The sequence below is a fragment of the Brassica napus genome, chromosome C6 (assembly GCF_020379485.1).
Source record: "Brassica napus cultivar Da-Ae chromosome C6, Da-Ae, whole genome shotgun sequence".
Classification (NCBI taxonomy): Eukaryota; Viridiplantae; Streptophyta; class Magnoliopsida; order Brassicales; family Brassicaceae; genus Brassica; species Brassica napus.
Genome location: NC_063449.1, coordinates 43,581,071 through 43,604,103, shown reverse-complemented (window position 1 = coordinate 43,604,103; position 23,033 = coordinate 43,581,071). Strand labels below are relative to the sequence as shown.

At 35.9% G+C, this 23,033-nt stretch overlaps 3 protein-coding genes across 3 annotated transcripts; 2 read left to right on the top strand and 1 right to left on the bottom strand.

Moving 5' to 3' along the window:
* The first annotated feature begins 12,986 nt into the window (after window positions 1-12,986).
* LOC106397875 (protein DETOXIFICATION 54) lies at window positions 12,987-15,670 on the top strand. The gene is made up of 2 exons (XM_013838502.3): window positions 12,987-14,256; window positions 15,016-15,670. Exons 1-2 carry the CDS (start codon window positions 13,300-13,302, stop codon window positions 15,580-15,582), a joined length of 1,524 nt encoding a protein of 507 aa, XP_013693956.2. The 5' UTR covers window positions 12,987-13,299; the 3' UTR covers window positions 15,583-15,670.
* Window positions 15,671-16,704: 1,034 nt separating this feature from the next.
* LOC106397653 (protein WHAT'S THIS FACTOR 9, mitochondrial) lies at window positions 16,705-18,578 on the bottom strand. Its single transcript, XM_013838277.3, has 2 exons — window positions 16,985-18,578; window positions 16,705-16,852 (listed from the first exon to the last, which is right to left on the bottom strand). Exon 1 carries the CDS (start codon window positions 18,477-18,479, stop codon window positions 17,034-17,036), a length of 1,446 nt encoding a protein of 481 aa, XP_013693731.1. The 5' UTR covers window positions 18,480-18,578; the 3' UTR covers window positions 16,705-16,852; window positions 16,985-17,033.
* Window positions 18,579-20,481: 1,903 nt separating this feature from the next.
* Window positions 20,482-23,021, top strand: LOC106396985 (protein-tyrosine-phosphatase PTP1). The gene is made up of 9 exons (XM_013837506.2): window positions 20,482-20,825; window positions 20,903-20,999; window positions 21,084-21,166; window positions 21,249-21,395; window positions 21,906-22,040; window positions 22,164-22,315; window positions 22,401-22,542; window positions 22,629-22,715; window positions 22,800-23,021. Exons 1-8 carry the CDS (start codon window positions 20,652-20,654, stop codon window positions 22,710-22,712), a joined length of 1,014 nt encoding a protein of 337 aa, XP_013692960.1. The 5' UTR covers window positions 20,482-20,651; the 3' UTR covers window positions 22,713-22,715; window positions 22,800-23,021.
* The last annotated feature ends 12 nt before the right edge of the window (window positions 23,022-23,033 follow it).

Below are 23,033 nucleotides of genomic sequence, written 5' to 3'. Positions count from 1 at the left end.
GCAGCTTATTTTCCTCTTGGGCTTTTCTACAGAGCCCCGACAAGACTTCACTACATAGGATGAAGATGTAGGGTGATAATGGATCCCCTTGCCTTATCCCCCTTTGAGGTTTAACCATTCCTTGAGCAGATCCATTGATTAGAAAGGAGTAGGTGACTGTCTTGATGCATTGCATAATTAGGTTAGTCCAAGCCGCGTTGAACCCAAGCCGTAGGAATACTGTCTCAATGAAATCCCATTCGAGCCTGTCATAGGCCTTGCTCATGTCAGTTTTCACTGCCATGGAGCATCGTTTAGTGGCTTCTGAAGTTTTTAGAAAGTGAAGAACTTCATGGGAGATGAGAATGTTGTCAGAAATCGCTCTGTCCTGAACAAATGCAGATTGGTTTTCCGAAATGAGGAACGGGAGGACTTGTTTGAGTCTTTGCGCAAGCAGTTTGGAGATTATTTTGTAGTAGACATTCCAAAGTGCAATTGGTCTATAATCTCCTACTGCCTTTGCTGCAGTGGTTTTAGGGATCAGTCTGACATGGGTATGATTCAAGGTTCTCAGCATTACACCGGAGATGAAAAAAGCTTGTATCTCAGAGACTATATCAGGGCCAACAGAGCTCCAGTTAGCTTGGAAGAAACTTGCAGAGAATCCATCCGGACCAGGAGCTTTGTCCGGATGAATTGCAAGTAGCGCCAGATGTACTTCATGTGCTGTTGGTAATGAGAGGAGACTTTCGTTATCTGCCTCAGTGATTTTTGGTGAAAGAGCTTGAGCTACGATGGATTGTCTTTCTCCTGGTATTGATTGGAACAGCTCTGTGAAGTAATCAACAATTGTTGCTGTTATTTCTTTTTCCGTGAAAACTGGTTCTCCTTCTGTTTTTTCCATTACCGAAAAATTGTTGACTGCATGCCTTCCTTTAGTGAGTGTATGGAAGAAGCCTGAGTTACGATCCCCCAGGCTCAGCCATAGATTTCTGCTCCTCTGTTTCCAAAAAGCCTCTTCAGCAAAGTAGGCTGACCTTAAATCGACATTTAGTTTTTGAAGGAGCTCTGTATCATTTGTTCTGCTAATCATGGCCTTCTCGAGTTCATCTTTCCACTTGTTGATAAGCAGTTGGCTGTTCCTCTGTTTTTCTTTGTTCCAGAGAACTATGGCCCGTCTTGTTTGACTTATCTTGTACTGAACAGAGGTATTTCCCGCTTTCTTCCACGTTTCATCTACCAAGGCAATTATCTCAGGATTGTCCTTCAATCTCCTATCGAATCTAAAGAGCCCTTTGCCTTTCTTTTTTGTTAGGTCGAAGCAGGTGAGAATTGGTCTGTGGTCAGACCCTTCATATCGTAAGTATTCCAGGCTAGCTGATGTGAAAAGATCAAACCAGGAGCTATTAGCCACGGCTCTGTCCAGACGGCATCTTACTACATCGTCTCCACGGACCCCTCGCCATGAGAGAAAGTCACCAGTGTGGGGAATGTCAAAGAGATCATTTTCTGCTAAGAAAGTCCTGAAATCACTGAACGAGCCTTCAGGTCGTTCTCGCCCTCCAGTCTTCTCTTGGCCATTAACAATGTCGTTGAAGTCCCCTATAAGAAACCACGGCTCATCTCTATTAGCCGCATCATTAGTGAGTTTTGTCCATGTGTTTCTTCTTTGGATAGGTTCAGGATCTCCATACACAAAGGTAGTTTGGAATAACTTGTTTTCATATTTGATTTGCACATTGATGAAGTTCTTACAAGAGTCTACTACAGTGAGATTAATTCCCTGCTTCCAGAAGAGAGCTAGTCCCCCACTCCCATGTCCTTGTGGTGAGATCAGGAGTGAGTTTTTGAAATCCAACGAATCACATTTGCGAAGAACAAAGTCGTTGGGATTCTTTGTCTCCGAGAGGAATAGGATGTCAGGAGAGAACCGTTTATGGATCTCCTTTAGATTCTGGACTGTCATGGTATTCCCCAAACCTTGACAGTTCCAGCTGAGTATTTTTAAGGAATTTGATCGGGTAGATTCTGAAAATCCACCTTTCTTCTAACAGAGCCAGGGATGATCTGAACGCCTGGTTGAGAAGTAGTTGTTGAGCTGATTCCTTGTACTGAGTTTGATTGGAGAGTTGGAGCTGTTTTCTTTCCTCTTGTTCCTCTCGTTGAGGTTGATGGATCCCTTCTTCTCTTAGGAGAGATACGTAGAGGAACTCTTCTTATTTTCCTTGTTTCTGCTCCTGATTTTACTCCCAGCGGCTTTGGGAGGTTCCTTGCCAAGGGGGGGTCTTCCCAATCTCTTCTTTACGGGCACTCTCTCAGTAGACAAAATTAGAGCCTCGTTGTTGGGATCAGCTGGTGGGCCCAAACGTGCAAGGGCAGGAGTTCTAATTGGGTTGTTGTCTTCATTAACATGAGAGCTCTCTCCCATAATTGCATCATTCGCATTTAAGGCCGCAACATTTAAGATTTGGGCATTTAGTGCTTTGGTAGCTGCAACCATATTTCTTGCAACTTTCTCTGCTTCTCCTTTTTCTTCAGCTAATCTCATTCTTTCTTTCCTTGCAGCGCTCTCAGTAGGATCAGCACAGCTTGAGTATTGGATCATAACTTCTCTAAGTTCTTCTCGGGCTTCTATGAGCGCTTCATTAAACTCTACTGTCTGCTCCATAGGAGGGGTTGGGCCTGATGAACGTGGGGGTCTAGCAGAAGAGGTAGCAACCCCTTCGCCCCTCTGGTCGGCTATCTGTAAGGTTGAAGCTCTAGTCTCTGGAACTTCCCATCTCCCTTTGTATGAATCAGTTAGATGATCTTTGTGGTGGGAGTAGGCAGGTTGAGGAATTCTTCTACCTGTATCGACCCACCGTCCTTCACCGGATCTATGAGTAGAAAGTTGGCGAGAGTTTTGAGAGTGGGAGAGAGACGGCTCTTGACGTTGCCTTGAGGTGAATCTCTGAGCTCTTCTATTTTCCTCAAATTGACTGGTTTCAAAGTGATGCTCCCGAGGGGAGGGACGGTGTTGACTATGACCAGTCCTTCTAGCATCTCCCATGAACCCTGAAGAGTGTTGAGGCTCAACAAGTTTGGGGTATGGTTTGTTTGGGAGTTGTTTCTTCGCATAGGAGCTATCCTTTCTTGGGGGAGGGGCGTTATTACGCTGTGAGTTAGCACTGTTGCGTAGACTGATGCGTTGGGGGCATTCTTCTTTCTCATGGTCTAACATACAACATATTGTGCAATGTTTTTCCAGCTTTTCGTATAGGAGATAGGCCACAACTTCATCCCCATTAGCAAATTCCAGGATGGACTCGAACATTAGGGGTCGGAGTCCATTCACAAGAGCTCTGAATCTAGCTTTTGAGGGGGTGATTTCCCAGCAGTCGAAAGATCCTATGTCGTCTCCAATACCCCGCAGAATAGCTTCGTTCCAGAGGTGGACAGGTACACCTTGAACTTGAATCCAAAACGGTATTTGGGAGGGGAACTCTGGTGAGATGTTTGGTTCCCACTTTTGGAGAATGACCATCCATTTGCCAAAATGATATGGTCTGTTTTCTAGCACTGCTTGGAGGTCTTCACTATTATCAAACTGGAACTGGAACTTTCCTTGTCCCAGGTCTGAGCCGAAGGGTCTAGATTTGCATTTCCAGTGGTCGGCAAGGAAGGAAATTAGTGACCACATCCTTTGAGCCCTCTGGTTTGTAGTTCTTCCAATGAGTGTCAGTTCGTGCTTGCGCATCAGATCTGAGGCGTCATAGTCAGGAAGCTTTACTCTCCCAAGCCTAGGAGGTGAGTTAGGTCTTTGGAGACCTTTTCCTTTTTCATTGTAAGATAGACGGCGAGACATAGTGCTGATTGTTCCAGACGTCTCTAGCAGTGGCTTAGTAATGGTTCAACACTTTACGTGAGAGGATTCTTAGAGATAAACTCTTGATTTATGAGATAGATTTCACTTACTTCCAGAAATAGAGAGGAGAGTTACCCAAGTTCACTGATTATGTAGGGGAGACATAACAAGAAGGAGGGTTAGAGGTATCAAACATGGACAGACCAGGAAGTATTCTTACCAGAGCACCGGAGGTGGGAGACGGCGGTCCTCCGACCCGGGTCGGGGACTGAACCCGGCGGATTTTGGATCAAGGTAAGCTAATATCCAGTGGTTACTTCTACAAAAAGTATGAGGTTTGAATTTTGGGCTAGATTTGCAGGGAAAGCAGGTACAGAAGGGGTAATAAACAGCGGGTAATAAGAGAAGCGGTAAAAGTCAACTAGCTACGGACTTCTCTCGAGACAAGTGCCTGGGAGCGTTTTTGAATATATTTCAAAGATAGTCGGTGCATAGATCATTGATTAAAACAAGTTTTTTTTTGGGTCAAAAACAAGTTTATACGAACTGAGCGTAAGTTTTACTTGCTCAAATAGTTGGAATATGGTAAGAGCATCTCCAACTCCTCGCTCCATTTTTTCTTCCAAAATGAAGTAAAATTAAAAATAGAATAAAGATTATTTTAACCCAACTTCAAATCTCACTCCGTAATAGAGTTTACTCCATAAATAAAGTAATCTATTTTTTGTTTATTCATCACTCCATTATAGAGTGAAAAATGGAGTAGGATTAGAGCATTTTTATTTCATTTTTACTTTTACTCCATTTTGGAAGAAAAAATGAATTATTACATAGGAGATATTCTAAATGGGCTACAGAATAAGGGTTGCGAAGGCTGTAACGTGATTCTCTCGAAGATATATTACTACTGGTTCAAATGTATGCTTAATTTTACAGCTTTTATTTTTTTCTAAAACTAGATGACTTCTAAAATTATAGCTTGTAAACTTTATTATGCATTTCAATTGATTATCTTAAAAACAAAAATATCTGGAATATGTAAATTAATCACTAGTTCATGTTTTTGTTAAGAATCGACTAATACATTCTGCAATTGCGTGAACGTCTATTTGCATGATATAAAGCTAGCTAGCTGATCATTTCAAGTTTCACCCATTATCGGAATCCTGTACCGCAACGTTGGAGCTTTTCTCATTCACCCTGCTAATCTTTAATCCTGGCACAACCATGTTCTAAACTACACGAAATCTAGCATATATATATATTGGTCGGACTTTACAATGCCTCACAATAGCATGGTTAGTGATTTCACTACAAGAAAACAGCGGTATTCTGACGGACATTCCGACGGAAAATGAAATCCTCGGAATTTCCCGAGGAAATTCCGAGGAAATTTCGAGGAAACCCAAAATTTGGGTTTCCTCGGAATTTCCTCGGAATATACCGACGGAATTCCGAGGAAACATCAATCCGTCGGAATATTCCGAGGAAATTCCGAGGAAAAATGTGTTCCTCGGAAAAAACCGACGGAATTCCGAGGAAACATCAATCCGTCGGAATATTCCGAGGAAATTCCGAGGAAATATTATAGGGATTTTACAAAATTCCGAGGAAATTCCGACGAACTAGTGATCGATCGATGCGTTTTTGGACATATACCCATCGATCGATCACATTGTTACGCTTTGGTCCATCTTAGTGATCGATCGATGCGTTTTTGGACATAAATCCATCGATCGATCCGTTTATAAAAAAACATTCGAGATTTTGAAACCTCAAACACTAGTTCCTCGGAATTTCCTCGGAATATTCCGAGGAAATTCCGAGGAACACTTGATATCCTCAATCGATCGATGGGATAATCTCATCGATCGATCACATTCTTACGGCCCGGTGCATCTACGTGATCGATCGATGCGTTTTTGAATATATATACATCGATCGATGCGTTTATAAAAAAAAATTGACGTTTTGAAACCCCAAACACTAGTTCCTCGGAATTTCGTCGGAATATTCCGAGGAAATTCCGAGGAAGAAGAGGGTTTCCTCGGAATTCCCTCGGAATATTCCGAGGAAATTCCGAGGAAATAGGGTTTTTAAACCGAAAACAACGTTTTGCGGTTTGAATAACACCTATATAACCCTTATTAAGGGTCTTACGTTCATTATGAAGTCAAAAATTTGTTCCTTACCCTATAATAAACACTTTTCCGATTGTATGAACGAAATCCCCACAACATAAGAGAAACACTTATACACTTTAATGAACGGTAAAGGGAATACTTACAATTCGTTTTGAAATTTTTTATTTCATGGTTTATGCTCATCTATACAAAGAATCCTCAATGGTATGCATTACAATTGTATAAGAAATGAAATACGGCAAAAAAATTGATGTTTTGAAACCCCAAACACTAGTTCCTCGGTATTTCCTCGGAATATTCCGAGGAAATTCCGAGGAACACTTGATATCCTCAATCGATCGATGGGATAATCTCATCGATCGATCACATTCTTACGGCCCGGTGCATCTACGTGATCGATCGATGCGTTTTTGAATATATATACATCGATCGATGCGTTTATAAAAAAAAAAATTGACGTTTTGAAAACCCAAACACTAGTTCCTCGGAATTTCCTCGGAATATTCCGAGGAAATTCCGAGGAACAATATAAATTAATAGAAATACATGCACAGGATATTTTTTTCCTCGAATTAATGAAAATATTCCGAGGAAATTCCGACGGATATTTAAGTGGCCGTCGGAATTTCCTCGGAATATTTTCATTTAACCGGGCAAACAAGCCGCCAAATATTTCGCGAAAATTGAAATTGAAATACTGAGGGAATTCCGACGGAAAATATCCGTCGGACCCAAGGTTTTATAAACTTGAAACGCATCTTCTTCCCCATTTCTCTCTTCTTCCCCATTTCTCTCTTCTTCCTCTCCGGCGATCTCTCTCTCCTTCCGGCGTTCTCCACCTTCTCTCGCGACGATCTCTCCGGCGAATCCTTTCCATTCCCTTGCAAATCATGTAAGGACCCTATCCCACTCTCTTAGGTCCTATTTGTTAGGTTTTTAAGTAGATTTGATGATTTTAGAAGGTTTTTGATAGATTTTTGTTAGGGTGATTGGTTAGGATTGTGATTTGTTGTGTAATAGGTTTAGAATTGTGATTTGGTTGTGTTGAATTGATTTAGAACTTTTTTTATAAATTGTTCATTATTTTTGTATTTACAAAACATTTTTTCTATATAAATTCGATTTTACAAAACGTTTTTTGTATATAAATTCGATTTTTGGATTTATAAAAGATGATTTCATATCTATTAAAATATTTATATTTATTAAAACTAATTTTGTATTTATAAAACATTTTTTTGATTTATAAACACTATTTTTTTTATTTTTGTATTTAGAAAAACTATTTTTAAATATACAAACCGTTCTTTGTATATAAATTCGATTTTTGGATTTATAAAAGATGATTTCATATTTTAAAATTAATTTTGTATTTATAAAATATTTTTTTTGATTTAAAAACACTATTTTATTGTTTTTTGTATTTATAAAAACTATTTTGTATTTATAAAAAGATAATTTCATATCTATAAAAATATTTATATTTATAAAACTAATTTTGTATTTATAAAACATTTTTTGATTTATAAACACTCTTTTATTATTTTTTTGTATTTATAAAAACTATTTTGTATTTATAAAAAGATGATTTCATATTTATTAAAACTAATTTTGTATTTATAAAACATTTTTTTTATTTATAAAACTATTTTTATTTTTTGTATTTTAAATATGTTTTCTATTTCAATTTTAATTTTATATTTTCGAATTTCAATTTAAAAAAATAAATTTATAATTTTTTTTTTTAATTTTGGAAATATTCCGAGGAAGTTTATCCCTCGGAATATTCCGACGACATCTTCCTCGGAATATTCCGAGGAATTTCTGACGAACTTGTGGTCCTCGGAAATTCCGAGGAAATAGGGTTTCCTCGGAATTCCGTCGGAAATTTCCGAGGGATTTCCGAGGAAATATGAATTTCCGAGGAGTTATTTCCGAGGATTTTTTTCGTCGGTATGTCGTCGGAATAGCGTTATTCCGACGACATACCGACGATTTTTTCCCTCAGTATGCCGTTGTTTTCTTGTAGTGTTTTATATGAAATCACAACACATACACTAATGTTACATTCAAGAAGGTGATCCAATTTTCTGTTAACCCCTTCAATGAAATTAATAATGTCGACTTAAATGTTTTGGGCATATGATGAAATATCGTTAAAATATGTAACATACATATACTATTATTATTTTATCAAAATGTAACATTTTATCATCGTATGTACTTTGGTACATTTATAAAACATATGAAAGTTTGAGTGTGGTCCTTATCAAATACAGCATACAAACCAAAACCACCAAAACAGAACGGAAATGGATATATTCTTGGGAAAATTGCCAAAGCGAAACAAAAATTTAGGATGGTTGTCTTCTAAGTATAATACCATCACTAAATTGTCCCTAGAGTATAATATTTTTCATAATGCCAAAACTAACTTTTCATTAATCAAATTAAACATACATTAAAACTATTTTTAAAAGTTTAATGAAAAAAATAAAAATTAAATGTTTTAGAAAGGCAAAAAAAATGTAAAAACAATTAAAAAAAAGGAACAAAAGACACTGAAGTACGGAACCAAATATCCCTACTAACCCTAATCTTCTTCCATATCAAAATCCTTCACAACCATTATTTTAAAATCTTCGAAGGTAGAACTTGATTCTAATAACAGTAAGTAGCCTACCCACTTTGTCATCATCCGAAACACTCATCTTGTGGTTGCACCAAATTCTCAAACACTACATGTTGTATAGATATGCATCATAGAACAAGAGTTTGTGAAAACCACAAGACAAACTATGGAGAAATCATAAATTGATGAAGAAAAGGAAAAAGCATTTTTTTTTTATATTTTTGCAAAGCAAATCGATCAAAACACGTTTTAGGAATTTAGAATATTTTCTTAGCAGAAACTTCTTTTTTTTTTGCGCAACTAACAGAAACTTCCTTAATTTTTGAAAAACATATTTTCTTATCCGCAGAAGACACCCTTCTACAATGAGTAGAACCATGACAAAAATCTTGAATGCAATTTTATCTCATGTAGACTTACGTGTTGTATTTAGATTTCGCATTCTCGAAATCTTAGAATACTTCATAAAAGTAGAAACTGCATTTGAGAGAAAAGTAGATATCTTAACAATTAGTAGAATTCACATTCTCCATATTTAGAATTTTAATTAAAAGTAGATTTTTTGTTCTAAGAAAAAGTAGATGGATTTATTTATTCTGGAATTCGTTTTCTACTAACCCATGTTTTGTAGAAGACGAATTCTACTAGTAGAACAAAATTTAAAAATATTATTTTTCAAGTTTTTCATAAAAAAAATATATGTGTTTGTGTATATCGGTATTTTATTAATTGTTTCTATTTTTAATAATATTTTTTATTCATAAAGCTATTTATTTTATTAAATTTCAGAAAGGAAAATGATAAAAGGGAGACAAAATAAACAAAATTGTTTATATACCAAATGGACAACCATGCTAAATTTTTGTTCCGTTTTGGGAATTTTCCCTATATTCTTTCAGGTAGTTAGTTCAAATAAAATCATTTCTTATAAACAATTCACAACTAAAAAAATGAAACTCTTACAATTAGTAATAGTTAGAAATCATAGCAATGGAATTGCTTTCATGACTCCTACCTTTGACCCCCCTTAATTTGCTCAGACACCTCACCATTTTTGGTTTTCTTTATTCTCTCCCGGAAAAGGATTATCAATAAGCAGTAAGGCATCTACTACTCGATATTGTACATATTAACATATTTCATTTTGTGTCTGTTCATTTGAGTAATTGAGTAATTGATATTGCTACAACCAGAGCCGACCTGAAATTCTGGGGGCCTTATCCAAAACAATTTTTTTATTTAATTTTTAAAAATTTTGAAGATATTTTTTTGAACAAAAAAAAATTAGTTTAAAATTATTTTTGAAGATAAAATATCTTTTGTTTACTTAAACATTTAAAAGAAATTTTTAGTTTATTATAATTTTTTTATATAATTATAGTTTTTAAAAACTGTTTTTTTTTATTATTTTTTATTATTTTACATTAAACATTTATTTATTTAGTATATACAAAAAAAAATATTTTTTTAAAGGAGCCCCACAAAATTGTAAATGTTTTATATATGGCCTTTTATGTATGTACTTTATGCATCAGGTAAGTTTATTTAGGATATTTGAAATACTGGTTTAATTTAGGATAAGTACTCGGTCTTTAAGAGAAATAAAGTGCAGATTTCCGCAAAATTGAAATGATTGTAAGATAACATATAAATTACTTAAAGTTATTCTGCATTACTCTTTATAAACTATATATGAAAATAGACAATAATTGGTATCATTTTCTTATATCAATTATCTTATACACTTTTCTTAGAGTTATTGTTTTTATATAACGATCTTTATACGAGGTAATATATAAGTAATTAGAATTATCATTGTTTTTAATATTACCACTTAAACAAAATCATTCAAAATTATCTTACGGGAAAGTGATAATGATTTAAAATATTAAATACTTTAAAATATTTTTTGATTCTCAAAATTAACATTGTTATGTTTTATTTTAATAATATTATAAATTTCCAATATTATAAACTATACTTGCATTATATGATTTCATATTTTCTAAAATCTATCAATGTGAATATAGATAAAGCATTTGAAAATATACTGATAGTTAATTATTTTTTGAAAAGTCTAAAGATTTCAGTATATACTACATGTCTAATATTTAACAAAATATTATTTGATATTTCAAATTATACTTATTATATATCTATGTGATTTAGAAAATCTAAATTGCTTTTTACAAAAATATTAGTATGATAAAAATTAATATATTTAATACATGTCATGCTTTAGTACATGTGATATTTGAGTTAAATGTAATCTTTGAAAATTTATTTTCTTGAAATAGAAATGCTAATATATATTTTAAAATAGAAAATTATATCTGATCTGAAATAAAGATTGTGTTGTATATATTTGTAAATTTATCATGAAAATTAAATTTTATATATATAAAGATTAACATCTTAAAATTTTAAAATATAGGATATTTACAAAAATCTGAACATTTACTTAATTGTTGAGATTGAATTTTTTGAGATATTTGAATTCATATGTTTTAGATCTGTTTGACTTAGATATAAAAATAAAGTTTAAACATATTATATACTTCTGTATCAAATAATTTAAATGTATAGTTCAAATAATAACTTAAACGTATTAATATTATTTTATGGTATAATTATATTTATTATTATGCAACATATAATATATTGTTGTATCAAATAATTTTATGTACTAATATTATATATTATGGTATAAATAGATATGATTTAAATATAATATATTCTATGCATGCATTTGATTAATATATTAAATATAATATATTCTATGCATTTATTTTACCAAAATATTATTAATAAATAATTAAAATTAATAGTAAAAATTAGTAGCATATATTTTAGTAAAAAAATTAACTAAAGACTTAAGAAGGTTGTATTTTAATAGATTAATTAAATTTACTTTAAGTGCAAAATATTTTGAATAGATTCAAAAGTGTGAAACATAAGACATTAGCTAAATGTTATGTCCAAAATATGACTATTTTAATATATTAGATATTATGGTATAATTAGACTAGATTTAAATATTATTATCAAATACTTAAATTAATAATAAAAATCAGTGGTATATCTTGTAATAAACACATCAACTAAATATTTCTTTTTAAAAAGTTTATAGTTTAATAGATTGTATTAAATATATCTTTAGTTAAAGGCTATGTCCAAAATAGGATTATATTTTAATATATTAGATTATTGGCTAGATACATAAAAACTTCTAGATTTATTTTTTGAAACAAGTTTTTTTTTTCAAAAGATTTATCATTTAAACTTTGTAAAATGGTTTATATTTTTCTGTGTATATATTTAGGAGTACAAGACAGAAGACATAAGCCAATAACCATTTTTACAAATTTTACGGGGGGGTTATTGGTTTAAGAATTCTAAAGGAATTATAAAATTTTACCAAAATCCATTGTTATTGGTTTGAAAATTTTTAAATTTCATTAAAATCCTTTGTTATTCAAAAAGTGTAGTTATCATTGATTTTGTAATTCTATTAAAATATATTGTTATTAGAAGTTAAATTTTTTATATTTTTACTCATAATACTAAACTTTGAAAATATCATGTGTACTCATAAGATTCTTAAAATCCCTGTGATAAAAACACACACATACAAAGCTCAAAAAACTAGAATCCTGTTTCAAAATTAACGTGAACACAACATACGAGATCATTATTATTATAACAAAAAGAAGAGTATGAAAACAAGACTGAAGAGAGAGATGATTATTATATATAACAAAACTATGAACACACCAGTTTTGAATGATACCGAGTAACAAAACAAAAAAAAAAAATCTGCCTCACCATAACACAAAGAACACACCATCAGCGTTGTGTTATGTTTATTGGTATCATATTTCCCAGATAAATGAACACACACTACCATAACACAAGGAACAAATACCAATAAAAATATATGCCTTACCATCATCATTCACTTCCATCTCCTACTGATCTGTCCACAGTTACGTGATGTTTATATATGGTTTACGTCAAGATTGTTATACATTATCTTATAAGGAGAAGCTTTTTGAAAAATAATATATTATGCAAATCCATAATAATCAATAAAATCTATAGAAATCAATACAAAATATTTGTTAACTCTACTTAACTTCTAAAAATCTACCAACTTTTAAAATTACTAGATTCTTTCCAAATTCTGATTCCAATAAATCCCCTCCTAAATGATAAATATTTGAAAAGAAAAACTTGTTTTGTTTGTGGTTTTTCTGTTAGGCCTTTGTTAATTTGCAGCTTTGTGTCTCGAAGGTTTATCGATCCTAGCGATGGCGATAAGAACATGATTAATTCGGGGTTCTTAGGATGAGGTTCTTAGCGGAAATTAAGAATCCGTTAAAAACCCCACTTTAAGAACCCCGGGTTATCATGGTCAAAGTTTTTAGCTGACAGTTTATCACTAAGAAACTCATAAGTGCGTTTAAAAAAAAAATTAAACTCCTCTATTTAATGCAGCTTTCCTCCTTTCACTTTCATGAGACAAACGAACAGATCTTTTATTTTTTCTGCGTTTTTATACTCTCGCTTTCCTTTCTAGCTCCCCTGTTTCACGTCTTCCCTATCTCTCTTCCCCTGTTTCACCGTAAACCTCGCAACTTACTTCCCTCCTTGTGTAACACGTCCAAAGGGCTTCCTCTTGCTACTACTGTTTGATATCAATGGAGGAAAAAAACCAAACAGACGATTTCTCTTCCCATAAACACCCAACTCTTCCTCAAGTCATAGAGGAGCTAAAAGAGCTCTGGGCCATGGTCTTACCGATCACAGCAATGAACTGTCTAGTCTACGTACGCGCCGTCGTCTCCGTCCTCTTCCTAGGCCGTCTCGGTAGCCTCGAGCTCGCCGGAGGAGCTCTCTCGATCGGTTTCACCAACATCACAGGCTACTCCGTCCTCGTGGGCCTCGCCTCGGGCCTCGAGCCGGTGTGCAGCCAAGCCTTCGGTAGCAAGAACTGGGATCTCCTCACGCTCTCTCTCCAACGCATGGTCGTTATTCTCCTGATCGCCTCCGTGCCCATCAGCCTCCTTTGGGTCAACCTCGGGCCCATCATGCTGTTCATGGGCCAAGACCCCGAGATAACCGCTACGGCAGCCGAGTACTGTCTCTACGCGCTTCCTGATCTTTTGACCAACACTCTGCTCCAGCCGTTACGGGTTTACCTAAGGTCGCAGCGCGTGACGAAGCCGATGATGTGGTGCACTTTAGCTGCCGTGGCGTTCCACGTGCCGTTGAACTATTGGCTTGTCATGGTGAAGCGATGGGGTGTTCCAGGTGTGGCGATTGCTTCCGTCGTGACGAACTTGATCATGGTTGGGCTTTTAGTGGGCTATGTTTGGGCTAGTGGGAAGCTGCAGAAGAGAGTTAGTGGGTCTACGGTGGCGGCTCAGTCGTCGTCGGCGGTGGAGTTCTTTGGAGGGTTGGGGCCGTTGATGAGAGTGGCGGTTCCGAGCTGTTTGGGGATATGTTTGGAGTGGTGGTGGTATGAGATTGTGACTATAATGGGTGGTTACTTGGAGAATCCTAAGCTTGCTGTGGCTGCCACTGGGATTTTGATTCAGACAACGAGTCTTATGTATACTGTTCCTATGGCTTTAGCTGGATGCGTCTCTGCTCGGGTACGTATCTTGTCTTTATCTCTCTTTTTTTGTGGATTTAACTGGTCAAAAATAAAATAAAATATCAGTGTTCTAAAATTTGGTAAATCATATATAAGCAAAAAATGCATATTTACCACTACTGATTTTCTAAACATTGGTCAAGATTTGAGTCAACAACGATTATTGATTAAGTCGTCAAGATTTGAGTCAAAGACTATTATTGACAAGTTGATTAAGTGGTCAAGTTATGAGTAGAAAAATGATTGTTTAAAATCAAAGCGTAGTTGAAACGTCTTTGGCAAAGCCTTGTCTTTTGATTAGATATGATATGGTATGAGATACAGTATTAATTAATTAAATTTTAGGACTTAAAGTCTTGGAACTCGAAGCTGTGAAAACAATTTACAAGAAGCAAAAACGTTACTCAAGAAAGATTTGATGCACTTTGTTCTTGTTATTGGCATTTTTTTTTCTTTTGAGTGTTTCCAAGGATAGAAAACGTGCAATGTGATGTAGGGTTTGTAAAATGTATTGCATCAACTTCCATTAATAGACCACCCCGTGACATGTGATTGGACATTAACATACCTAAAAATAAAATTAAAAAGTGGTTGAAAAGAAAGTAGTCAAGTGTGGTCTATTTTATTGTTGCCAATCTCATGACACTCTTCAACCTCATCGAAACCCACTTGTCCTTGTCTGTTTCCTTTAAACGTGACAAAAGGTTGGCTCCAATAACTAACTTTTAAGATTTCATTTTGCATTAATATTTCACAGGTTGGAAACGAGCTCGGTGCAGGTAGACCATACAAGGCGAGACTAGCTGCCAACGTGGCTCTAGCTTGCGCATTTGTGATAGGAGCATTGAATGTGGCTTGGACCGTGATTCTAAAAGAGCGCTGGGCAGGTCTTTTCACCGGTTACGAGCCACTCAAGGTACTGGTTGCTTCGGTTATGCCAATTGTCGGGCTTTGCGAGCTAGGGAACTGCCCGCAAACTACGGGTTGTGGTATTCTAAGAGGGACAGGCCGGCCTGCGGTCGGGGCACATGTGAATCTTGGGTCGTTTTATTTTGTTGGGACGCCTGTGGCCGTTGGACTAGCGTTTTGGTTGAAAATTGGGTTTAGTGGGTTGTGGTTTGGGTTGCTTTCGGCTCAAGCGGCTTGTGCGGTTTCGATATTGTATGCGGTTTTGGCAAGGACTGATTGGGAAGGGGAATCGGTTAGGGCGATGAGATTGACGAGTTTGGAGATGGGGAAGGTTGGGAAGGATGAGGAGTCATCGTCGTTGTTGTTGGTCGACGATCGTAATGGGAGTGATGAGAAGTTGAGTGATCTTTTGTAATAAAGTGTGGGGTCAAAAGACTTATTGTTGTTTGGTTGATCTTTGGTATTTTAACTAGTGGTGAGTGTTGTTAATGTTTTTGTGTCCATTTCGTTTTCTAATTGAAACCATGGAAGCTAAATCATTTTAGATGTTGAAAATCTGATTAATAAAAAATAATTAAAAGAGCAGTATTGGATATGTCTTTTTGCCAGAAATGGTGAAAAAGGAGAATATAATAAAAGCATGTAAGAAACCTTTTTTGGCCATATTAAGCCACACATCATTGAATGCATGCCTATATCCCTTAGTCTCCCTTTTAGTCTGGTTTTCATAACAAACAAACAAAAAAACATTTTTGAAAGTTTTATTTGTCTAATTATGTTAAAGTTTGGTCAAAAAACGATGATGGGGAAAGGGTACGATACATTTAATTTTTTGAAAAGCACAATGATTCAAAGCCCGACACACAGATACAAGTGTTCCCAGAAAATATCTTTGGGACATACCACTGCCATATTAGTCCCCATACAAAGGACTTCTTTTGGTCGTGCACTTCGAGTCTTAAACTATGAATTTAGAAGAAAAGTGTCATTATTACAAACCAATCCCATTTAGATTTGTAATTGTTGTAGCACAAACGTCATGAGCTAGAAACTCAGATTATTATTAGAAATTCATAACACAGTGACCAAACATAGTAAAATTTTCAGAGATAGGTTTTATTTCCATGTTATTAAACTCTAAGAAATAGACACAAATATCATATTGGGAATTGATAATAAGGTACAGCTCGTAGCAATTTCATTTTATGATTAGTAAATGCAGAAAACATGAAACAGTGTCAGAGATGGTACTAATTGTACGCCAGTGTCACTAAATATGTTGCAGATAGGTAGTGACAGAAGAAAGATCTAACCTACAAATCTCTGCAGATGAAAACTCTTATTTTGCAATTTTTTTTCTTGCACAACCGCTGATCACAATTGACTATATAGTAGTTAGTTGACGAGAGAACCGCTTCTGAGTTCTGACATTGTGATAAGCTGTCTAATCTTAAATTGATGTAGGGCTCTTTATTCTGTTCTGTTTCACAACTCTTCATAACTTCTTCTGAACTTGTCCAAGTCGCCAAGTACAGAATTCTCGAGGATATCTCACTCATACAGACCTCAAGAGAAGTGTTTACACTCATTACATTGATATTGTTAGTGACTGAGATCCAGTAGTTTTAAATAATTATACACGCTAGCAATTCAATTACTTGATATCATGATTCTGCAAAATCCACCTGGAAAAGTCAGATTTAAAGTCTGAGCATAACTATGTAACTGTGACCTGACCTCTAAAGCAAAACTTGTTTTTTTCACAATGAGAAGTAAGAATGCAAAAGATAAGCTACTAAACAGGAGAATAAACGAACCAGATGAACATGCAGGCACCAGTAAACATTGATTCAGTCTTTAAGACATTTAGCTACTCTTCTCTGTCGTTAACTTGACCTTGTTGCGCCCTGATCGTGGCTTCTCCTGCGAACCTGTTTTCCCTAAACTCCTCCTACCTGCTCTTGACCTTGTATGCGGCCTCTCCTCCGAACCTAAACTCCCAAAACTCCTCCTACCACCTCTTGGACTTGTGTTTCTACGACCACGCTTCAGACTCTGGTCTTGATCAACTTCATCCTCCTCCTCCTCGTCGGCATCAACAACATCTTCTTCACCCTCATCCTCCACTTCAGAACCAGAAACAACATCATCCTCACCCTTTGCCTCATCCTCACAGACTTCTCCTTCTCCTTCTACCTTCCCCTTATCTTCTCTCTTCCTGCTAGACACTGCATTGCTCTCTTTCTTAGCCTTACTCATAAGCTTCATGTAACGGTTACGGCTCGTCACCAACTGATTCCCCTCCACCAACACTCCCCTCTTGTAAGCATCCCTAAGAACCACAGTATGAGTCCTAAGCTTACTCGACAAGTAAAAAACACCAGGATGGTTATGGAGAACCCTCTTAAACCTCGACCTCAACCCCATAAACTCACCAAGATGCAAAACCAAATCTTTCTCAACCTTCTTCGACACGAAAAGATTCAAGATCTCATGCAAAACAGCCGCCGCCCACTTGTCAGACTCATCGCTCGTCGCCGAGAGGTGAAGCGCGTTATCATAGGGAGAGATATACGGCAGCTTCTGCCAGTCATCGAACCATCTCTTCATCTTCTTGTCAACAACAAAGCCGTTAGAGAACTTCATCGGAAAAGCAATCGGAGAGCCTTTGGTATAGTCTTTCGCCTTCTTCTCGAGCACAGATACAGCATGCTCCTTGCTCCAGCAAACAAGCTCAAGCTCGCCGCTACATCCTCTCAGCCTCGATTTGACAACTCTGAAGTAATCAGGGAACTCAGGAACCATCGTCTCCACGTATCCCTTTGGCAAACCTAAATCCCATTTCAACAAATCAAGAATCTCTAACGGAATCTTGTTGATTCGATTTATCATCAGGAGTTTTAATAGCCTATCAGCTAATCCTTGTTTATAATCCTCGCTCGAGTAGACGAGCTGCTCCTCGGCGTCGAGGTTGAGAGTCTCCGGCGTGAGGCTGATGTGAGGCTGGACGCCGATTCCTCCGGGGAGAGACTCGCTGAAGACGGAGGGGAAGCTTCGGATGAACTCGATCGGGCGGAGGGGGACGCGGAGGGAGTCTCTTTGGGCTGTGATGACGGAGATCGGAAGCGATTTGGAAGGCTCCGATGTGACGAGGTCTTTGATGCTGAGGAGAGGTCTGAGATTCTTCTCTCTTTCGACGGCGTGGTCGAGGCCTCTGTCTCTTACGAATTTGTAGGTTTCTTCGGGTGCGTCGGAGAAGGTGCGGCGGTTGGGTTGGCGGCGGAGGGAAATGGTGCGGAAGATTGATTTCATTTCGGAGGCGGCGAGTTTGGTTGCTCTAGGGTTTCGGGGGAAGACGAAATGGAGAAGGGTTTAAGGAGGATTTAACAAAACAAAAAAAAAAAAAAATTGAAAATGGAACAGATCAGAATAAAATAACCGAACCGAACCGAAATTCAAAATATTCATTTGGTTAACTAACGCTATTTCGAATTTCTATTTCGGTTCGGTTTGATTTATTCCAAATCCGGTTGATTGTCTTAAAGCCTACGCTGGTGGTAGATGTTGCGCCATGTAATTTATCTTTCCTTCTGTGGATTCGTTTGCAGACGTCTCTGTTCATAGTTACATTGACACAAATATTCACATCTTCGGCATTAAGCCTTGTGACCACAGCACTCATCATTCACAACCACGTGTGTTTGTATATCATATGTAATGTTCAAGTGAAATCAATGCGACAGTATTCATTGAGTTTCTTAAAAAAGTATTCCCTAATGGTGAATCTTCGTTTTAAGCTGAAGTACATATGTTGATATCGTTTTTTTCTTTTTGATAAGCTCTCATCTGGTCGACCCGGGAAAAACGCAATTAGTGCTATAGAGTGGACTAATCCAAAAGCGTACTACACTGCATGGTCCGAGTTTATGATAACTTCTGACTAATGCCAAAATATAGATCGATCATCTGTTACGGTCCACCATGTCAACCACTTTAGCCGAAACCCAAGTGCAGACTGGGCAAATAGTAATAATTTAGTTTCTAGACGAAATCATACTCAAAACTGATATGGATACACACCAAACCCCAAAAAATTGTCAATAAGCTACCACCACTTTGGTTTATGTTGATATCATTACAGCTCTGATCACAATTTTATTCTAAACAAACATGTTTAGCAAACGAAATTTAAAATAAACTTTTTTTTTTTTTGATGAAAAATTTAAAATAAACTTTACGTTGTAAAGGCTTGCCAATATATCATTCAAAAAATGGAGTTCATTGGCGTTTTCCTTTTGGACAGTAAGGTTGCTTTGCTTTAAAGCTTGCCAATATATCATTCAAAACATAACGAACATATACTATACAGTCTTTATTAACTATTTTTTTTTGGGTCAAGTCATTATTAACTACTATCTTATATATTAAAACAGAAGTCACACAACCTTGAATCATGTGTTATATTTAAAAAAATGGACTTAATGTACATATTTCTAGAAAGTCATGTTACATTTAATCTCTAATATCATTTAAATTTTGGGTCTACTATAATTTTTTATTGGGCTATCAATAATTGAATTTAAACAATCGATGATCCATTGGATTTATAGATAATATAAATTAAATAGATAGTATAAATTAAATAGATATAATTTAATGTTGTAATACTATATCTCCATATGTTAATTATTTAAATATTTGTCGATGTTAACTTTTAAAATTATAATTTTTTTTAAAAAATAACAAAAATCATATTATCTAACAATGACTAATCTTTACTACTTTAAACCAATGAAAACAAATTTTAAACTATATAGTTTATTTTAAAAATTAAACAAAAACTAAATGTTTAATTATTTACTCGATAATATAAATTTATGAAGCGAAAAGTTTAATTTCTTAAAAACTTTCTAAATTTGTGAAATGTTACAATATTTTTTGTTACAATATTTTTGAATATAACAATAAAAAAATATTTTACTAATCTTTATATATATAGTTACGATTTTAATAATGAAATAATAATCCGAAAATATATATATAGAAGAAGATACAAATACATGTGGAAGTTTGAAACAATCTATTTAATGAAAAAAATATACCGTAAACTTATTATGTTTTAAAAATTGATAGACACATATATATTATAATATATACTAATTTAGAATTAAAAAAAAAATATTTATATAAAAATAAATGAAAACAAAAATTCGCGCAGTTCGAGATCTAGTTTAATTTTAATAAAGTAACGATAATTAGTTGGATGCGTGGCAGTTGCATTTCTCTCAGAGGCCCGTCAACGAGTCTGCACACCAAATTAAAAAAGGCCGACTTCAGTTAAAAAAAATATATATAATCAGAACCAAACAATAAAAACAAACTTCAAAAAAAGTAACCTAAAGAAAAGGTCGATTCTCTCCGCCTCACACGACGGGCAATCTCACTTCTTCGTGCCGTCGCGCTAAATCCCACCGCCGATCGATCATGGCTACCTCAAACTCTCCTTCCATCGGGTTCGATTTCTCATCCGCTGATTCGCCTCTTCCCAAGCTTTCTCTCTCTCCCGATCAGCTCAGCTACTGCCACCAAGCTCTCAAGATTTTCCGCGAGAAGATCTCAGATCCTGACTCCATCGCTCGAGAGTTCGCGAATCTGCAGGTTTATAGATCCATCTCTTGACTCTCCTTTCTTTCTTCCTCTCTTATAATGTTAATACAATCTCTCTTGAAACGAAGGCTAATAGGATGCTAGCATCGGATATGCTACGAAGCAGTACGGTGGCTATCAACAGTGTCAATTTCGAGAAGAACAGATACACTGACGTTGTTCCATGTAAAAATTTTATTGAATCTTTTTTTTTTTTGCGGCTTTGGATTAGGTTTAGCGAATCTGATTTGGTTTGGTTTGGATGTTTAGTTGACAATAACAGAGTTGTTCTGAATCCGTGCAAAGATTCTCGATCGTCTGCAGATGGATATGTGAATGCAAGCTTGATTAAGGTGATGGCTCCGTATCAGTTTATTTTCTCTTGTGTGTTGTGTTTTCTGGTGATGGTTTTTACAATGGTTTGTTGTGTTGCAGACGTCTTCTTCGTCCTCTGAGAGTGTTTCTGAGTTCATTGCTACGCAAGGTCCTCTACCACACACGATTGAGGACTTCTGGGAGATGGTGATTCAGCAGCACTGTCCCGTCATAGTGATGCTCACTCGCTTGGTTGATAACTACAAGGTACTTGGTTGTGTTAACTACATATTGTTTCTGTGTATGAGTCGTGTTGGGTTGCTTGAAACTGAGAGAAATATTGCTATCGTTTTTGTTTGATGTTGATGAAGTCATTAGTTTGTAAGGGAGTATCTTGTGACACGTAGACATTAGTACCCGATGTTTTCTTCTACTTGATAGCTTGTTTGGAGGCCAATTGATGTGAATCTACATTAATATTTGAGTCTCACCAACCCTCATATAAATAATGTATTGGAAAGTACCTTAGAATGTACAAATAAGGAAGAGTGTTCACAGACTTTTTAAGCTAATCATCAAAGGATCTGTTACTTTATTTGAAATTAGACGATACCATATTGTTGTGAGCATTTAGTTCTGATGCATTCCCTCTTATTCAATCTAACATTAGCTCATTATGGATGTTGATGATGTTTAACTATCTCGCTGATGTTGTTTGATTAGTGGAGTTATCTGCTCTGTATCTTTCATATTTTCTTATTAGTCTTATTGTTACAGACTGTGAAATGTGGTGACTACTTTCCAGCCGAAGATAAACCCAGAGAATTTGGCAACATATCTGTTAAGACCAAATGGGTAAAGACTACTGATACTTCACTAGTGTTGCGGAATCTCGAGGTTAGCCACAAGGAGGTAAGAATCTTGTAGCCGTTTTCTACTGTTTCTTTCTATCAGATCAAAATCTATCTCTTCAAAGGGTCATACACAAAGTTTCACCACCTAAATTGAAAACTGTTTGCTGTATGTGTGTTTCAGACGGAGGATCAGCAGCCCATGTCCGTTTTGCACATTCAGTATGCGGAATGGCCTGATCATGGAGTTCCAAAGGATACCGTGGCTGCCCGTGAAATTCTTAAAAGACTGTATCAAGTACCACCTAGTCTCGGTCCAATCATTGTTCACTGCAGGTACGATGCATGTCAATCAATGTGTGTCTCTATAAGCAAGTGTCTTGCAATAGCTCCTGAGAGAATTGTTTTTGTGTCTTTCCAGTGCAGGGATAGGAAGAACCGGAACATACTGTGCGATACACAACACAATCCAGAGGATTCTTGTTGGGGATATGTCAGCGTTGGATCTTGCTAAAACCGTGACAACGTTCCGCAGGCAACGCATTGGCATGGTTCAAACCATGGTAATCTAATCTATAAATTTCAATATGTTACCACATTGTTGTTTTGTTCACGGTCGTTCTAACTTGTTAAAATCTAACTCTTGAAGGATCAATACTTCTTTTGCTACAACGCCATTGTTGATGAACTAGGAGATCTGACCGCGGGGACAAATGCTGGAACGAGTTCATAAAGGGTAAGGCAATTTAAGCATGCAAAAGCTTTTGGGGTTAATTGTATAAATATCTGATTACAACTACTTATCTATCTTTTAATGCAGCTGAATGCTACATTGTCGGTTTGGTCTTCTTATGCATAAGTAAAAGACGGGAGAATTCTTTAACGCGCGTAAGCTGGTTATGGAGAAACCAGTGTGGTTTTATATCTAGTGAAAACGAGTCTTGTCAAAACTTTTCCATTTCTGTAAAATTTGCATATGGTGATTAGTTTTCGTAACGATTGCTTTGAAAATGCGTGGTAACGAAGCAAATGAATTTGCCTATTCTAGATTGTT